General features: G+C 53.4%; 1 protein-coding gene and 1 pseudogene across 1 annotated transcript; one reads left to right on the forward strand and one right to left on the reverse strand.

Annotated features, from left to right (window-relative positions):
• Window positions 1-5,153: 5,153 nt before the first annotated feature.
• On the reverse strand, window positions 5,154-8,220 carry CHAC1 (ChaC glutathione specific gamma-glutamylcyclotransferase 1). Its single transcript, XM_010369036.2, has 3 exons — window positions 7,852-8,220; window positions 7,409-7,444; window positions 5,154-6,287 (listed from the first exon to the last, which is right to left on the reverse strand). The coding sequence occupies exons 1-3, from the start codon at window positions 8,206-8,208 to the stop codon at window positions 5,886-5,888; spliced, it is 795 nt and encodes a 264-aa protein (XP_010367338.2). The 5' UTR covers window positions 8,209-8,220; the 3' UTR covers window positions 5,154-5,885.
• Window positions 8,221-13,401: 5,181 nt separating this feature from the next.
• On the forward strand, window positions 13,402-13,789 carry LOC115897418 (annotated as a pseudogene).

A 13,789-nucleotide genomic window follows, 5' to 3' on the forward strand; every position in this document is an offset into this window, starting at 1 on the left:
AGCAGTGCCAGGCAGAGGAACAGAGGCACGGGGGTGAGAGCCAGGAGGGTGTAGCGCAGTCCCAGGCAGGGAGGAGAGGCAGGAAGTTTCAGCTAGGGCTGGGGGGCGGGGCGGGGGTACGGAAAATTGAGTTCCCTGGGGGAAAGATGGTGCCACCAGGAAAGGCTGAGGACCTGGTTGAACCTTCAGGGTGTGTCGAGCTCTCCTCATGCCCAAGGAAATGCCTGGGGCAAGGGTGAGGCCAGGGCGAGCTGAGGAGGAAGGACAGGCCTGCAGGGGACTCTCCACAGACAGCAAGAGGAAGGATAGAGGACAGTGGTCCTCCCTGGCCGCCACCCCGGGCTTTGTGCCCTGAGTGGGGCACCAGTCGCTGGGCTGGCGGTGAAGGGTAGAGGACAGGCTCCTGCAGGCTTTGGCCAAGCCCGTCTGACAGCCACCAGCTCCATTAATAAAGTGACCCTGCTGTGTCCCAGTTCTCTACAGCCACCATGTAATTTAGTGTCCAAACTGGGACACTTTTGAGAATCAAAGTCACAATTACTGCAGAACAACAGAATAAACTAGGGCTGACCTGGCCATGCTGGGGTCCACGGTCGCCCTACCCTCACCAAGCAGCAGGGCCCTCTGCTCACACTCCAGCCATCTGGGACACGCCCTGTGATCACTGCCTGCCCTCTCCTAGCCTTGGCCCTGGAGCATCCGATACCTCTTCACATCCAGGCCTGGGGAACGGGGGAGTCTCACCCATTTGTGGTCCTTCTTCCCACACCTTCTGCTTCTCCAACTAACATTTCCTTCTTCGAGGGCATGACAGCCCCCAGAGGAATGCGGTCCTTCCTGTAGCCCAGTGGGGGACAATCTGGAGAGACCCTCACCAGCCCTAGAAACGTACACGAAGGCCACATCCTCCTGCACGGTCCCTGTCCCCTGCTGATGAGAGACCCCACCCTCTTGGCAAAATCCTGGGATCCCCAATCTCCTCCATCCTGCTTGCTTCAATTTCCAGCGGGCTGCCAGGAGGCAGATCCACCACCGTCCCAGCTCCTGCCTTTCCTCCAGGCCTCGCCAGCACCTGCCTGGAACACTTCAGCAGCCTCCCACCACGTCTTGTGCACGGCAACCCATCTTTCTCTGGCTACAAGCACAAGCCTCTGGGCCTGAACAACACACTAGTCTACCTTAAAGCAGACAAAACAAAGAAAAAGAACAAAACAAACAAGAGACCCTTCGGTGGAAAGGAAAACGTGAAAAAAACACAAACATCACGACAGAAGTCAACTTCTCTACAAGAGAATGTCTAACACTTCCTCTACCATCGGGACCCCAGAGCAGCTTCCTGCCTCCTCCCCAGTGCCCCAGAGCATCAGCCAGCCGGAACGCCCCTTCTACCTGCTGGATCTCTTTTTCTTTTTTTTTTTTTTTGAGGCGGAGTCTTGCTCTGTCGCCTGGACTGGAGTGCAGTGGCTGGATCTCAGCTCACTGCAAGCTCCGCCTCCCGGGTTTACGCCATTCTCCTGCCTCAGCCTCCCGAGTAGCTGGGACTACAGGCGCCTGCCACCTCACCCAGCTAGTTTTTGTATTTTTAGTAGAGACGGGGTTTCACCAGGTTAGCCAGGATGGTCTCGATCTCCTGACCTCGTGATCCGCCCGTCTCGGCCTCCCAAAGTGCTGGGATTACAGGCTTGAGCCACCGCGCCCGGCCTTACCTGCTGGATTTCTACTGCTTCTCTGAAGCCCCCAGAGCCAGCCAGCCTTGCCCATCCCTGAGCTCCCGTTACCCTTCCCAGGCCAGGTGTGAGAGTGGTTGTGTTTATCTGCTGCCCACAGCAGTGGGAGGCCAAGGGGCCTGGGCTGTTGTAGATTCAATAAAAAGCAATGAATTGGCTGATCCTTCCCAGCGACTCCTGGCTCTCCAGGAGGATGCCCTAGAGGCACAGATGGGATGATTCTGTAGCCCCTGCTAACTCTGAAATTCCCTAATGCTGCGGCCTAAGGTCGGGCACCCAAACATCACCCTGCTCAAGTCTCTCCCAACTAAAGAGGAAAAGAAACAATCAGAAAACTTTTTTTTTTTTTTTTTGTTAGATGGAGTCTCGCTCTGTTGCCCAGGCTGGAGTGCAGTGGCATGATCTTGGCTCACTGCAACCTCCGCCTCCCAGGTTCAAGTGATTCCTCTGCCTCAGCCTCCCAAGTAGCTGGTACTACAGGTGCCCACCACCACCCCTGGCTAACTTTTGTATTTTTTAGTAGAGACGGGGTTTCACCATGTTGTCCAGGCTGATCTTGAACTCCTGACCTCGAGTGATCTCCCTGCCTTTGGCCTCCCAAAGTGCTGGGATTACAGGCGTGAGCAACCACACTCCTACAGTAAATGTTAATAACTATCTCCCACATAAACAAAAGCTCTTGGGGTCCTCCACAATTTTTCATTTGTGAAGGGGTCCTGAGACCCCCGCACCTACCATTTCCTCAGTTATCCCTGTTTCTCTCTCTTCTTAGCAACCATGTTTCCTGAAAGCTGCTTCCCCTCCCACTGGCTCCTCAGCCCTGCCTTGTGGCTTCCCATACTGTTCCTGAAATTGCTCTCACTGAAGCCACAAGGGACCCCCCTGGCATTTCATCCAGTGGACACTCTTCCGTCCTCCTTTCCCTTGACATCTTGGCAGTCTGACCACGTCGTGCGCCTCCTAGAGACACCTTCCACCCTGGCTCTCCGCACACTGCCTTTTCCTGGTTCTCCGCCTACCTCTCCAGCACTTGTTCCTGACACCTCTTCTTGCTTTGCTCAGACCACCGGGGCTGGGGTCCTCAGGGCCTGGCCTGGCCCTGTTCTCTCCTCCCGCTACCAGAGGTTTAAGCCCTGTCTCTACATGTATGGTTCCCAAGCTTCTAACTCCAGCCCAGCTTTCTCTCCTGACTCCCACACCAATATATCCAGCTGCCCTGAACATCCCCGTGGAAGTCCCTCCTCCCTGCACAGGCACCCCTAACTTAAACGCAAGGCTATTTCCCCCAAACTTTTCCAGATCTGCCACTGCCCCAGGAGCCCCAGCCCTACTGTCTCTACCCTCCCTTCACTCTGCTTATCGAACCAGCCACCAAATGCTGTCAACCTCACCCCTAAACGATTCTGCAATCCCTCCCCTGTCCATTCCCATTGGCATGCCTCGGCTTGGGCACCCTTCACCTCCCTCTGGCCTCTCTCCTCCAATCTGACTTCAGCCAGTGTTCTCTCTTAAGCACATCTCTGCCCTGCTCAGAATCCACCAGAGGCCCCCACTGGCCCAGGAGGAATGCGACCCCGCAGCATGGTACAGCACAGATCACCAGGCCGGCAGTCCTGCCACCTGTCTGGCTCATGTTTCCTGTCCGAGCCACTCTGTTCCCGCTGGTCTGAGCTTGCCTCCCCTCAGGCACGTGCTGTTCCCTTACTCTCTGTTCCTCAGACGCCCCTTCTCAGGTTCCCACTCCGAGAAAGCCAAGAAGGCCTTCTCTGACTTCCCTGCTCAAGTCAGAAGCCCTTTCTGGGTGCTCAAGGCCCTCTTCTCCTCCTATTCCACGCTGAATGGTCACCATCAGTTTCTAGACTCCAAGTTCCTCGAGGAGGAGGAGTTCTTTACCGCTGTATCCCCAGTGCCTGGAATGGTGCATGGTACACAGTGGGAGCTTAAGGAAATACTTGCTGATTGAACGGCTTGATGGATGCTAGCCCCCTACGTGCAGCTGGCAAGCAGCCCTCCCCACCATCAACTCCCAGGGTAGAGCAGGGCTCTGCTCTGGCTGGCTGGCAAGAGGCCCAGGAAGCGCAGGAGGCAGCTGTCCAGGGCTCCCTGCCACCTGCTGCCTCCTCCTTTTGTGTTGCCCTCACCAGGCTCCCAGAAGAACCTGGCTGGACTCCACACTCTTCCTATCAATGGCCAAGACACAACGCCGCCAAGACAGGAGCACACGGCCCAGGCATGGCACCTCCCCAGTCACAACGGCTGCACAATTTGATCGGAGTTGACCCTGCCAGGGACACCCAGACCAATCCAGGACACCGGCCGCAAGAACAGCAGCTACACATACTACCCAGCCTGCCCCACACATCATCCCACAGCATCGTCCCCTCACAGAGACTGAACTCATGCCCAGAGGGCTGAAGGCTTTTCCTGAGGTGACTGGGCAATGAGGAGGAGGCTCGGTTGGACTCTCAAGACACTTTTTTTTTTTAAATTTCCTTTGTACTTTTTATAGAGATGGGGTCTCACTATGTTGTCCAGGCTGGTCTCGAATTCCTGGGCTCAAGTGATTCTCCCACCTTGACCTCCCAAAGTGCTGGGATTACAGGCATGAGCCACCATGTCCAGCCCTTGACCTCAAGCTCTTCTGCTGCTAAACCCTGTCATTTTGGCTCTGCCCCATTCTTCAAGTCCAGCGGTTGAGTAGCACTAAGAGGCCACTCCTGATGAGAAGCTCAGGACCAGGCTGAGATCCCGGAGCTGTGATCTGTCCCCAAGAGCTAGACAAGAACATCTGGGGACAGGCAGAGGGTAAACTTGGGGCCCACAGTCCAGTGTGGGTGAGCCGGGGCAGGGAATGGTAATGGGGAAGGCACAGGCAACACCACATCCCGGAGGCAACAGTGAGCACTCAGACTCTGAAAGCAAAAGAGACACCAGGTCCTCCAGGCTACAGGTCCCTGCCGTCAGCCTTGCCTTAGAAGTTGTCATCACCCTACCCTAACCTACAGGCTCCTTTGGCAGGACCCCAGGGTTCTGTTAGGGACCTCCCCAGCTGTTAGGAAGAGGCAGCCGCTGGCCCTGCAGCTGGAGGAAGAGCTGGTCTGAGCTCCAAGCCTGCCAGCCTCCTTGGGGCAGCTGGGCAGGATGAGACAGAGTCCAGGTCGGTGGCAAGGACACTGCTCACAGCGCTGCCAAGTAGAGCATGAGCTGAATTCTGCACAACTCAGGGGGCACTATTTGCATGTGTAAGGCATGAACTGTACCCATGAGAGTGATGTCACCTGCTAATTCTGCCTGCCCAGCTGCCCCTCCCTGGGAGAGAGGGAAGGAGAGGAAGATGGAGCCCTTTCCCTTCTTAGGAGCCTTCCAGGGCATCACCACCTTGCTTGCCCCAAACCCCCACCTGAGAAAGAACCACATTCCAGCCCAGCACAGATAAAGAGATAGTTTTATGGATAACAGTATGGGACAGACTGGGAAGGTGTCAGGGCCAGTAGTGATGAGCTTCCCAGGAATAGACCAACACACAGGCAGGAGTGGCCCAGACAAGTAGATAGACAGACAGAGGGACAGGGAAACCACCAAATGAGTAAGAGGCCCAGGCCAGGCTCAGCAGCTGTGTCCAGGCATCAGCTCCAGCTCTGCCCTGGGGAACCAGTGGAGGAGAAGGGCTGGCCGGGGCCTCAGTCCTTGCAGAGCTCCTTCTCTTCATGCCCTACTATCCCCGTCCAGCCTGCTGGGATCCTTGGCAGGTGGAATTCCCAGGGCTATGGATGGCTGGGCTGAGTGAGCAGAGGATCGAGGCTCTTGGAGACTCCCTGGGGAGGTGGAGGCCTGGGTGGTATGGGGTTAGCAGCAGCACTTGGGGGAATCTAGTCAAGTTCCAGGATGGGGCCACTGCTCAGCAGGGCCCCCTGTGTCCAGGGCAGGCCCTCCGCCTGCCCACCACACCAACATGGTGCAATAAATAAAGTTTCAAGTAGTAAGTTTAAAGCAGGAGAGCTGGAGGCTGGCAGATAGGCAGGGGCTGAGAAAGAGAAGCCTCCAGCCACCTACCATGTCTGCTCAGTGGGCTCAAGTGGTCGTAAGTCTGTCTTGTGCACTGGAGGGGGTGTCTGGCCTTGATGTCCACATGGGCACTCCCCGCAGGGGCTCAGCCCCTCACACCAGTGCCAGAGCCTGCTCAGTGGGGCAGAAGCAGGGCAACATGGTGCCCACAGCGTCCACGATGGCTGCCAGGTGCTCATCCTGTGCCTGAGGCCCACAGAGCTGCATGAAGTCTGCCAGACGCAGCAAGTATTCAAGGTTGTGGCCGGAAAAGCCCCGGCAGGCCAGGATCTGCGTGGCGATGGCCTCTTCAGGCGCAGGGCCCAGGTAGCCAGGGTTCTGCGGGGTGGCCACATAGGCCAATGCCTTCAGTGGTTGGTCAGGAGAATCTTGGGGATAGAAGGTGACCTCCTTGGTATCGTAGCCACCAAGTACTGCCTCTCGCACATTTAGGTACTTCAGGGCCTCGCTTACCTGCTCCCCTTGCACCTGGTATGCCACGCCCCAAGTGCAGCCCTGGGAAGAAATAAGGACACCCAAGGTCAGTTATGACAGCTCCTTGCTGCTCCCTCTCCTATGCTAGCATGCCACCCCCACCCAGGACTGTGCTCTCTAAGGGAGGCTGTGGTAGGCTGATGAGCCATCTGGTGGCAGTACCTCAAACCATTGTTCCCTCTTTCTTAAGAACAGTTGAAAGGCCAGGTGTGGTGGCTTATGTTTATAATCCCAACACTTTGGGAGGCCAAGGCAGGTGGATCACTTCAGGTCAGGTGGTCGAGACTAGCCTGGCCAACATGGTGAAACCCCATCTCTACTAAAAATACAAAAATTAGCCAGGCATGGTGGTGCACACCTGTAATCCCAGCTACTTGGGAGAGTGAGGCAGTAGAATCATTTGAACCCAGGAGGTGGAGGTTGCAGTGACTTCAGCCTGGGTGACAAGGGCAAGACTCTGTCTTAAAAAGAAAAGAAGAAAAAAAAAAAGAAAAGAAATAGTTGAGGCCAGATGCAGTAGCTCACGCCTGTAATCCCAGCACTTTGGGAGGCTGAGGCGGGCAGATCACTTGAGGTCAGGAGTTCCAGACCAGTCTGGCCAATATGGTGAAACTCTGTCTCTACTAAAAATACAAAAACTAGCTGAGTGTGGTGGTGCATGCCTGTAATCCCGGCTACTCAGGAGGCTGAAGTGGGAGAATCGTTTGAACCTGAAAGGCAGAGGTTGCAGTGAGCCAAGATCACATCACTGCACTCCAGCCTGGGCAACAGAGCGAGACTCTGTCTCAAAAACAGACAAACAAAACAAAACAACAACAATAGCAACAAAAAACAGTTGACAAAGTGGCCTAGTAGCAGGGAAGACAGGGTTCCTCCTCAACGTGTGGTCCAGGATGTGGTGGCATCGCCTGTAAGCCTGTTAGGAATGCTGTGTCCCAGGACCCACTGTCATGCTACTGAACTAAGATCTGCATTCTAACAAGATCCTCATGTGATTTGGTGAGAAGCACTGAGCTAGAACACATTTCTACTCTGCCAGAGAAGCATCAAACAGAACTAGCCTGCAGCCAAGAGCCTATGAGCTCTACCTGCCATCCCCCTTCACCCTGGGCCAGGGTCCCCTTCATGATTCAGGCACTTACCTCATGATCTTCAAGGAGCGTCACCACACGGCCAGGCTAGGGAGGGAAGAAAGATTTTGCAACAGACAAGTTAGAAATCAGCTCTGCCATCAGCAAGGAAACCTTTATCAATCCCGCTGGCCTGGCCTCAGAGTGCCCCGCTCTGCACGCTCAGATTCCCATTCATGCAGGGGAAGGTGGGGGAGTGATGCACGGATGCAGGAGAAACAGTAAGACAGATGTCAGTGGTCCCAACTGGTGATCAACACAGGGATCCACAGGTTCACAGACTCCTGCCATCACAGTGATGCACTGGACACATACATTTAAATAAGCCACAAACCCCAGACACAGGTTTACACATTTCTTTCTATTGGCCAGAAAGCCCCGGACATTCCAGGGCACTGGTGCCCAGTATCCCGCCCCCAACCCCCTCACTCCCCTGGGCACGGATGGATGCTCACCATCTTGTCGCTGCCCCGATGGAAGGTGTCTCCCTGCCAGAAACGGCGGCTGTAACCGCGCACGAAGCCCACACGGCTGTCGCTGTAGGCGAAATCGGGCCTCCATACCAGGGAGCCGTACCCGAAAATCCACAGAGCTTGAGGGTCGCCGTCGTTTCGGGGGAACTGAGCGGACGGTGTAGGGGACTGTGAGGCGGGCGGGGTGTTCGAGGCTGCAGACCCCTGCTTCATGGTGCCGGGCACAGGGATAGGCCCAGGCGGCCTCCGGGGCTGGTCTCCGGCGTGGGCACGGAAAGACCGACGGACGCACACACCTGGCCTGGCACCGCTCGGTCGCTCCAGCTGAGCGCCCCCCATGGAGGCACCCTTTAAACCCTCTTGCCGGGAGACCACGCCCACCACGGCCAGCTGCCGCGGTGATTGGGGCGGGGCAAATCCCCTTTTGGCCAATCAACTTCGGATTGTGCTTCTCACTTAACCCCGCCCCGGGCCCAGCGCGCCCGCTGATTGGTTCGGCTCCACCTCTGTGGCAAACCTGGCAGGAGTGATGCAACGACAGGGGAGGTTTCTCTAGCGCCGTCATGCAGCAAGGGCGCCTCGGATTGCGTCAGGCGGCGGGCAGGGGGAACCCACCGGGCACAGGGCGGGCACCGGGAGTCTCCCCAGCCGCCCCCTCATGGCCTGGGCCCCTTGGAGGTACGGCGAGCGAGTCCCAGGCGGTGTCTGCCCAGCCTTGCCGCTCGTGCACCTGGCCGAGTCCCTGCCAGCCTAGGTGGCACAGACTCAGTCCCAAGTCGAGTCCAGGGCACGTCCAGAAGGAGCGCTCTGGGCGTCGTAAACTTCCGTCTCTGGGGCCCCTCCTGAGATCATGCACTGCGGGAAAGCTGTCGGAGGCACCGTCCACATTCCACTCAGGTGCCTCACGCCGTTGGCCAGTGTGAGCAAACGGAGAAACTGGGCCGTGGGGGCGGCAGGGGGTTCTGCAGAGACTGCGGGACTGAGTTAGGTAGGCCAGGCGCCTGAAACTTACAGACCTCACGTGAGGGCTACGCCCCTGACCAGGCGTGGGACCCCTTGAGCCCAGGTAGGCTCGAGGAAGAGCCTGTTAGAGCGCTTGGATCGGCCGGCAGTCACTTGGGCTACAAAGGGTATAAAGATGCAAAAGCCAAGCTAGTCTTGCCCCCAAGGCGATGGGTTTAGTTCTTCCTGGACGTGGGATTTTGCAGCAATGATTAATCCTTAGGCACAAGGTCCCAGGAGCAGCGGGCAAGGAGGGCCCAGTGAGGTCCCCACAAGGCTATGGCCAGCTACTGGTCTTCGTCCTTGGCTTCTGGCCTCCCAGCCGAGTCCACAGGCCGACTGGGGTTGACCCCCTAAGCAGCAGCAAGGGACTGCCCTCTGGGGATGTCGCTGACTGTAAAAGGGAAACAGAGGCAGCTGAAGGCCTTCTGTCCAAACTGGCCAAGAGATGGCTGGCAGGGGAAATGTGCAACATGGCTTCTCGTTCGACTCTAATTCAATATTTAAACTAAACGTGATCTGCACACTTCACATATTCATTCCCAAGGTGTCGCAGACATAAGTGGAAAAGTTGCACAGCAGTGTGTAAAGTACGAAGCTATTTCTTTAAAACAAACAGTATTCGTGTAAGAAATAATCTGGAAGAATATACCTAAACTGTTAGCAGAGGCTGGCACCAGAGGAGGACTTTCAGTATCAAACTTAAACATTAATGAAAAAGTCTAGATTTTTTTTTTTTCCTTTGAGATGGAGTCTCACTCTGTTGCCCAGGCTGGAGTGCAGTGGCCCAATCTCGGCTCACTGCAAGCTCTGCCTCTCCGGTTCACACCATTCTCCTGCCTCAGCCTCCCGAGTAGCTGGGACTACAGGCGCCCGCCAACATGCCCAGCTAATTTTTTGTATTTTTAGTAGAGATGGGGTTTCACCGTGTTACCCAGGATGGTCTCGATCTCCTGACCTCGTGATCCACCCGCCTTGGCCTCCCAAAATGCTGGGATAACAGGTGTGAGCCACTGCGCCCTGCCAAAAGTCTGGATTTTTACAAGGAGCATGAATTACTTTTCCAACCAGGAAAAAAAAAAAAAAAACATTATATATATATATATGGGCACATGGTCCTTTCTGGTTATTCCTTTCTTTTTCGCTTTCTCTCCATTCCCCACATTCACTCTCCCTCTTCTCTTCTATCCTGTCGCCTTTAGTTCATGTGAGCACCTCCTTTGTTGGTAGCTTCTTAGAAGAATGTCCTCTTCTCCATTCACCAGCTGTGGGTTGTAGGCCGGGAAGTGGGAAACTGGTATCCACACACTGTTGAAGTATCTGAATTGGCACAAACAACCCTTTGAGAAAGCAGCTTGGTGATACAAATCAAGAATCATAAAATATCCCTGCCCTTTGACCCAATACTCCTTCAGGAAATTATTCAAAATACGGGAAAAGCCATATGCCTGAATATTTTCAATGCATTGTTACTTTTTTTTTTTTTTTTTTTTTTTTTGAGGCAGAGTCTCTCTCTGTTGCCCAGGCTGGAGTGCAGTGGCACAATCTCAGCTCACTGCAACCTCCGCTTCCCAGGTTCAAGCGATTCTCCTGCCTCAGCCTCCTGAGTACCTGGGACTACAGGTAGCTGCCACCATGCCCGGGTAATTTTTGTATTTTTAGTAGACACGGGGTTTCGCCATATTGGCCAGGCTGATCTCAAACTCCTGGCTGTGATCTGCCCACCTCGGCCTCCCAAAGTGCTGGGATTACAGACATGAGCCACCACTCCTGGCCATTACTTATTATAGCAAAAACAAAAGAAAAAAACTACTTAGCCGGGCGCGGTGTCTCAAGCCTGTAATCCCAGCACTTTGGGAGGCCGAGACGGGCGGATCACGAGGTCAGGAGATCGAGACCATCCTGGCTAACACGGTGAAACCCCGTCTCTACTAAAAATACAAAAAACTAGCCGGGCGAGGTGGTGGGCGCCTGTAGTCCCAGCTCCTCCGGAGGCTGAGGCAGGAGAATGGCGTGAACCCGGGAGGCGGAGCTTGCAGTGAGCTGAGATCCGGCCACTGCACTCCAGCCCGGGCGACAGAGCGAGACTCCGCCTCGAAAAAAAAAAAAAAAAAAAAAACTACTTAAATATCCAAAATTAACTAAATGTTTAAGGAAATTATGTCAATTTACCATTCACATGACAGAAAAATGCACACGCACACACACACACACACACACACACACACACACACAAAGAAAACAACCTAAATACCCAGCAATAATTAGTTACATAAATATGATATAGTCCATTGAATTTGTGCAGACATTAGAAACAATTATGTATGTCCGGCCGGGTGCAGTGGTTCACGCCTGTAATCTTAACACTGTGGGAGGCCAAGGTGGGCAGATTGCCTGAGCTCAGGAGTTCGAGACCAGCCTGGGCAACACGGTGAAACCCCGTCCCTACTAAAAATACAAAAAAAAATTAGCCGGGCATGGTGGTGGGTGCCTGAAATCCCAGTTACTTGGGAGGCTGAGGCAGGAGAATTGCTTCAACTCAGGAGGTGGAGGTTGCAGTGAGCCAAGATTGCACCATTGCAGTCCAGCCTGGGCAACAGAGCAAGACTTCGTCTCGGGAAAAAAACAAACAATGTAGTAAAAATGTGTATGATTGCATATTAAGGCAAAAATGCAAAATATAAATTTTCACATGTACTATTGTTAAAAACAGTAACAATAAAGATAGGGAGGCAGCAAATACTAGTGTGTTGGGATTGTGAGCAATTCTCTCCTTTGTTTTCCAAGTTGTATAGAAAGTAATGTTTAAATAATAGTAAGTTAATTTTTGCTGGGCGTGGTGGTTCACACCTATAATCCCAGCACTTTGGGAGGCCAAGCAGGAAGATCGCTTGAGCTCTGGAGTTTGAGACCAACCTGGAAAACATAATGAAACCTCATCTCTACAAAAAATTTTTAAAAATTAGCCCGGCTTAGCGACATACACCTGTCGTCCCAGCTACTCAGGAGGCTGAGGCAGGAGGGCTGATTGAGCCCAGGAGGTCGAGGCTGCAGTGAGCCATGATTGTGCCACTGCTCTCCAACCTGGGCAACAGAGCAAGATCCTGTCTAAAAAAAAAAAAAAAAAAAAAAGTTACTTTTATAGAGTCATTAGTGGTTTTCTGGTGGGGGAGGGATGGATAGCATACCTGAAACATTTAGGGAACATTCTCATGATGCCTGTTCTCAGACCTCCTCCCACCCTGACCAAAGTCACAGTGTTTCATAACTCATTTGGCAATGTCCTCAATAACCTGATCTTGCTCCTGGCAGAGTCAGACATTCCGTCCTCTGTGCTGCCACAACACTTTACGCCACTGCAGTTTACTGATCTGCCCCTTCCAACTCGTGCTTACAACAGAAACACTCATTTATTACGTGCATACCATGTGCCAGGCAATTGCTAAACGCCTTTACATCATCCATTCTAATTACACATTTCTTCACTATTTTGTGAGGTAAATATCATTTCACAGATGAGCATGCAGGAAAGCTAGGTAAGCCCTGTTGGTGACGTAGCAGAAAGTAGTGGAGCCTGGGTCTGAAGGCAGCTGGGCCAGCTCCAGAGCCTCCTGGCTGGGAATCATTTGCTTACTGCCTGTCACTCACCTGAGCGCTTCCCGAGAGCATGGTTCATCACTGAAGGCCCAAGAGAACCAACACAAGCCAGGCACGTGGAAGATTCGCCACAAATATAGGTAGAATAAGTGAGGCTGTTGCTTGGAAAAGATCAGGGCTATATCCCATGTCCCACATAACACAAGTTCAACCTCGACCCTCAAAATAGGAATCTCTACAGAAGTTGGCCCAGGGGATCTGCAACACCTTCCTGGGAACATGTCTTGCCTGTCCCCATTCCTTGCTTATTCTTGCTAGCAACATCTGTCTCTTTTCCTCCCAGTGGGACACTCCCAGGCAGCAAACCACTCGCTTAGCTGGTTCCTCTCTGTAACTTCAACAGCAAACCCTTCCCGTCTTTCCTTCTAACGCCCCCCAGGAGGGGGCTGCTGATGTCATGCCCACAGAGGTGCCAGCTCATGAGAGGCTATGGGCCCAGGCATCACCTCCACGTTGCAGAGTCGCACGTGATGTGCACGTGATGTGCACGTGGTGGTTTCCTTTTTTTTAGATCTTTCCCAAATTAACCATTTCCTTATTGTTCCCCTCCGGGTGGCTACTTCTTATCTCCTGAGGATCTGTTCCTTCTCTCTTCTCTTACCAGAGATTGGCATCACCTCCTGGTGTTAGTCAGCATGTTTATCTGAAACAAGGGAAGGCTGTTTTAGGAGCTAGGGAATGATGCTAATTTATACGCCAAAGGATGAAGTTGCCTTATAATGCTACTAATTCCTGAAGGATGAAAAACCTTCCCAGAGGCCTGAGTGCACCGTGTGCCAGAGCTGGTGGCATCAATGGGCCTGCTATGTCCAAAGAAAGAGGCTGAGGCTGCCGAGCTCAGGCCTGAAGCACCTGGGTACCCGGATGACAAAGATGTTGGCTTCCTTAGTCCGGAGGACTGTCCGGGCTGTGAGCAACAGGAAGCTGCAGCCCACGAGGGCCACCCGCAGTCTGACACCTTCCGCAGTAAACAAGATAAAATAACTTCTTCAAGATAAGCCTGAGCATTAGGTGTAAAAGTTGGTGTCTGAACCAGGGCCTGTAATGACCTTTCTTATATTCTAGAATAAACGAAGACAAAGGAGATTTCAATGAAGAAGTTATTCAAGATGGAGTCAGGGTGTTAATCAAAAAGAAAGCACAACTAACACTTTTAGGAACAGAAATAGTCTATGCTGAAGACAAATTATCCAGTGAGTTTGTGTTCAATAACCCAAACATCAAAGGAACATGTGGCCATGGAGAAAGCTTTACTATTTGA

Source organism: Rhinopithecus roxellana, chromosome 5 (assembly GCF_007565055.1).
Source record: "Rhinopithecus roxellana isolate Shanxi Qingling chromosome 5, ASM756505v1, whole genome shotgun sequence".
NCBI lineage: Eukaryota > Metazoa > Chordata > Mammalia > Primates > Cercopithecidae > Rhinopithecus > Rhinopithecus roxellana.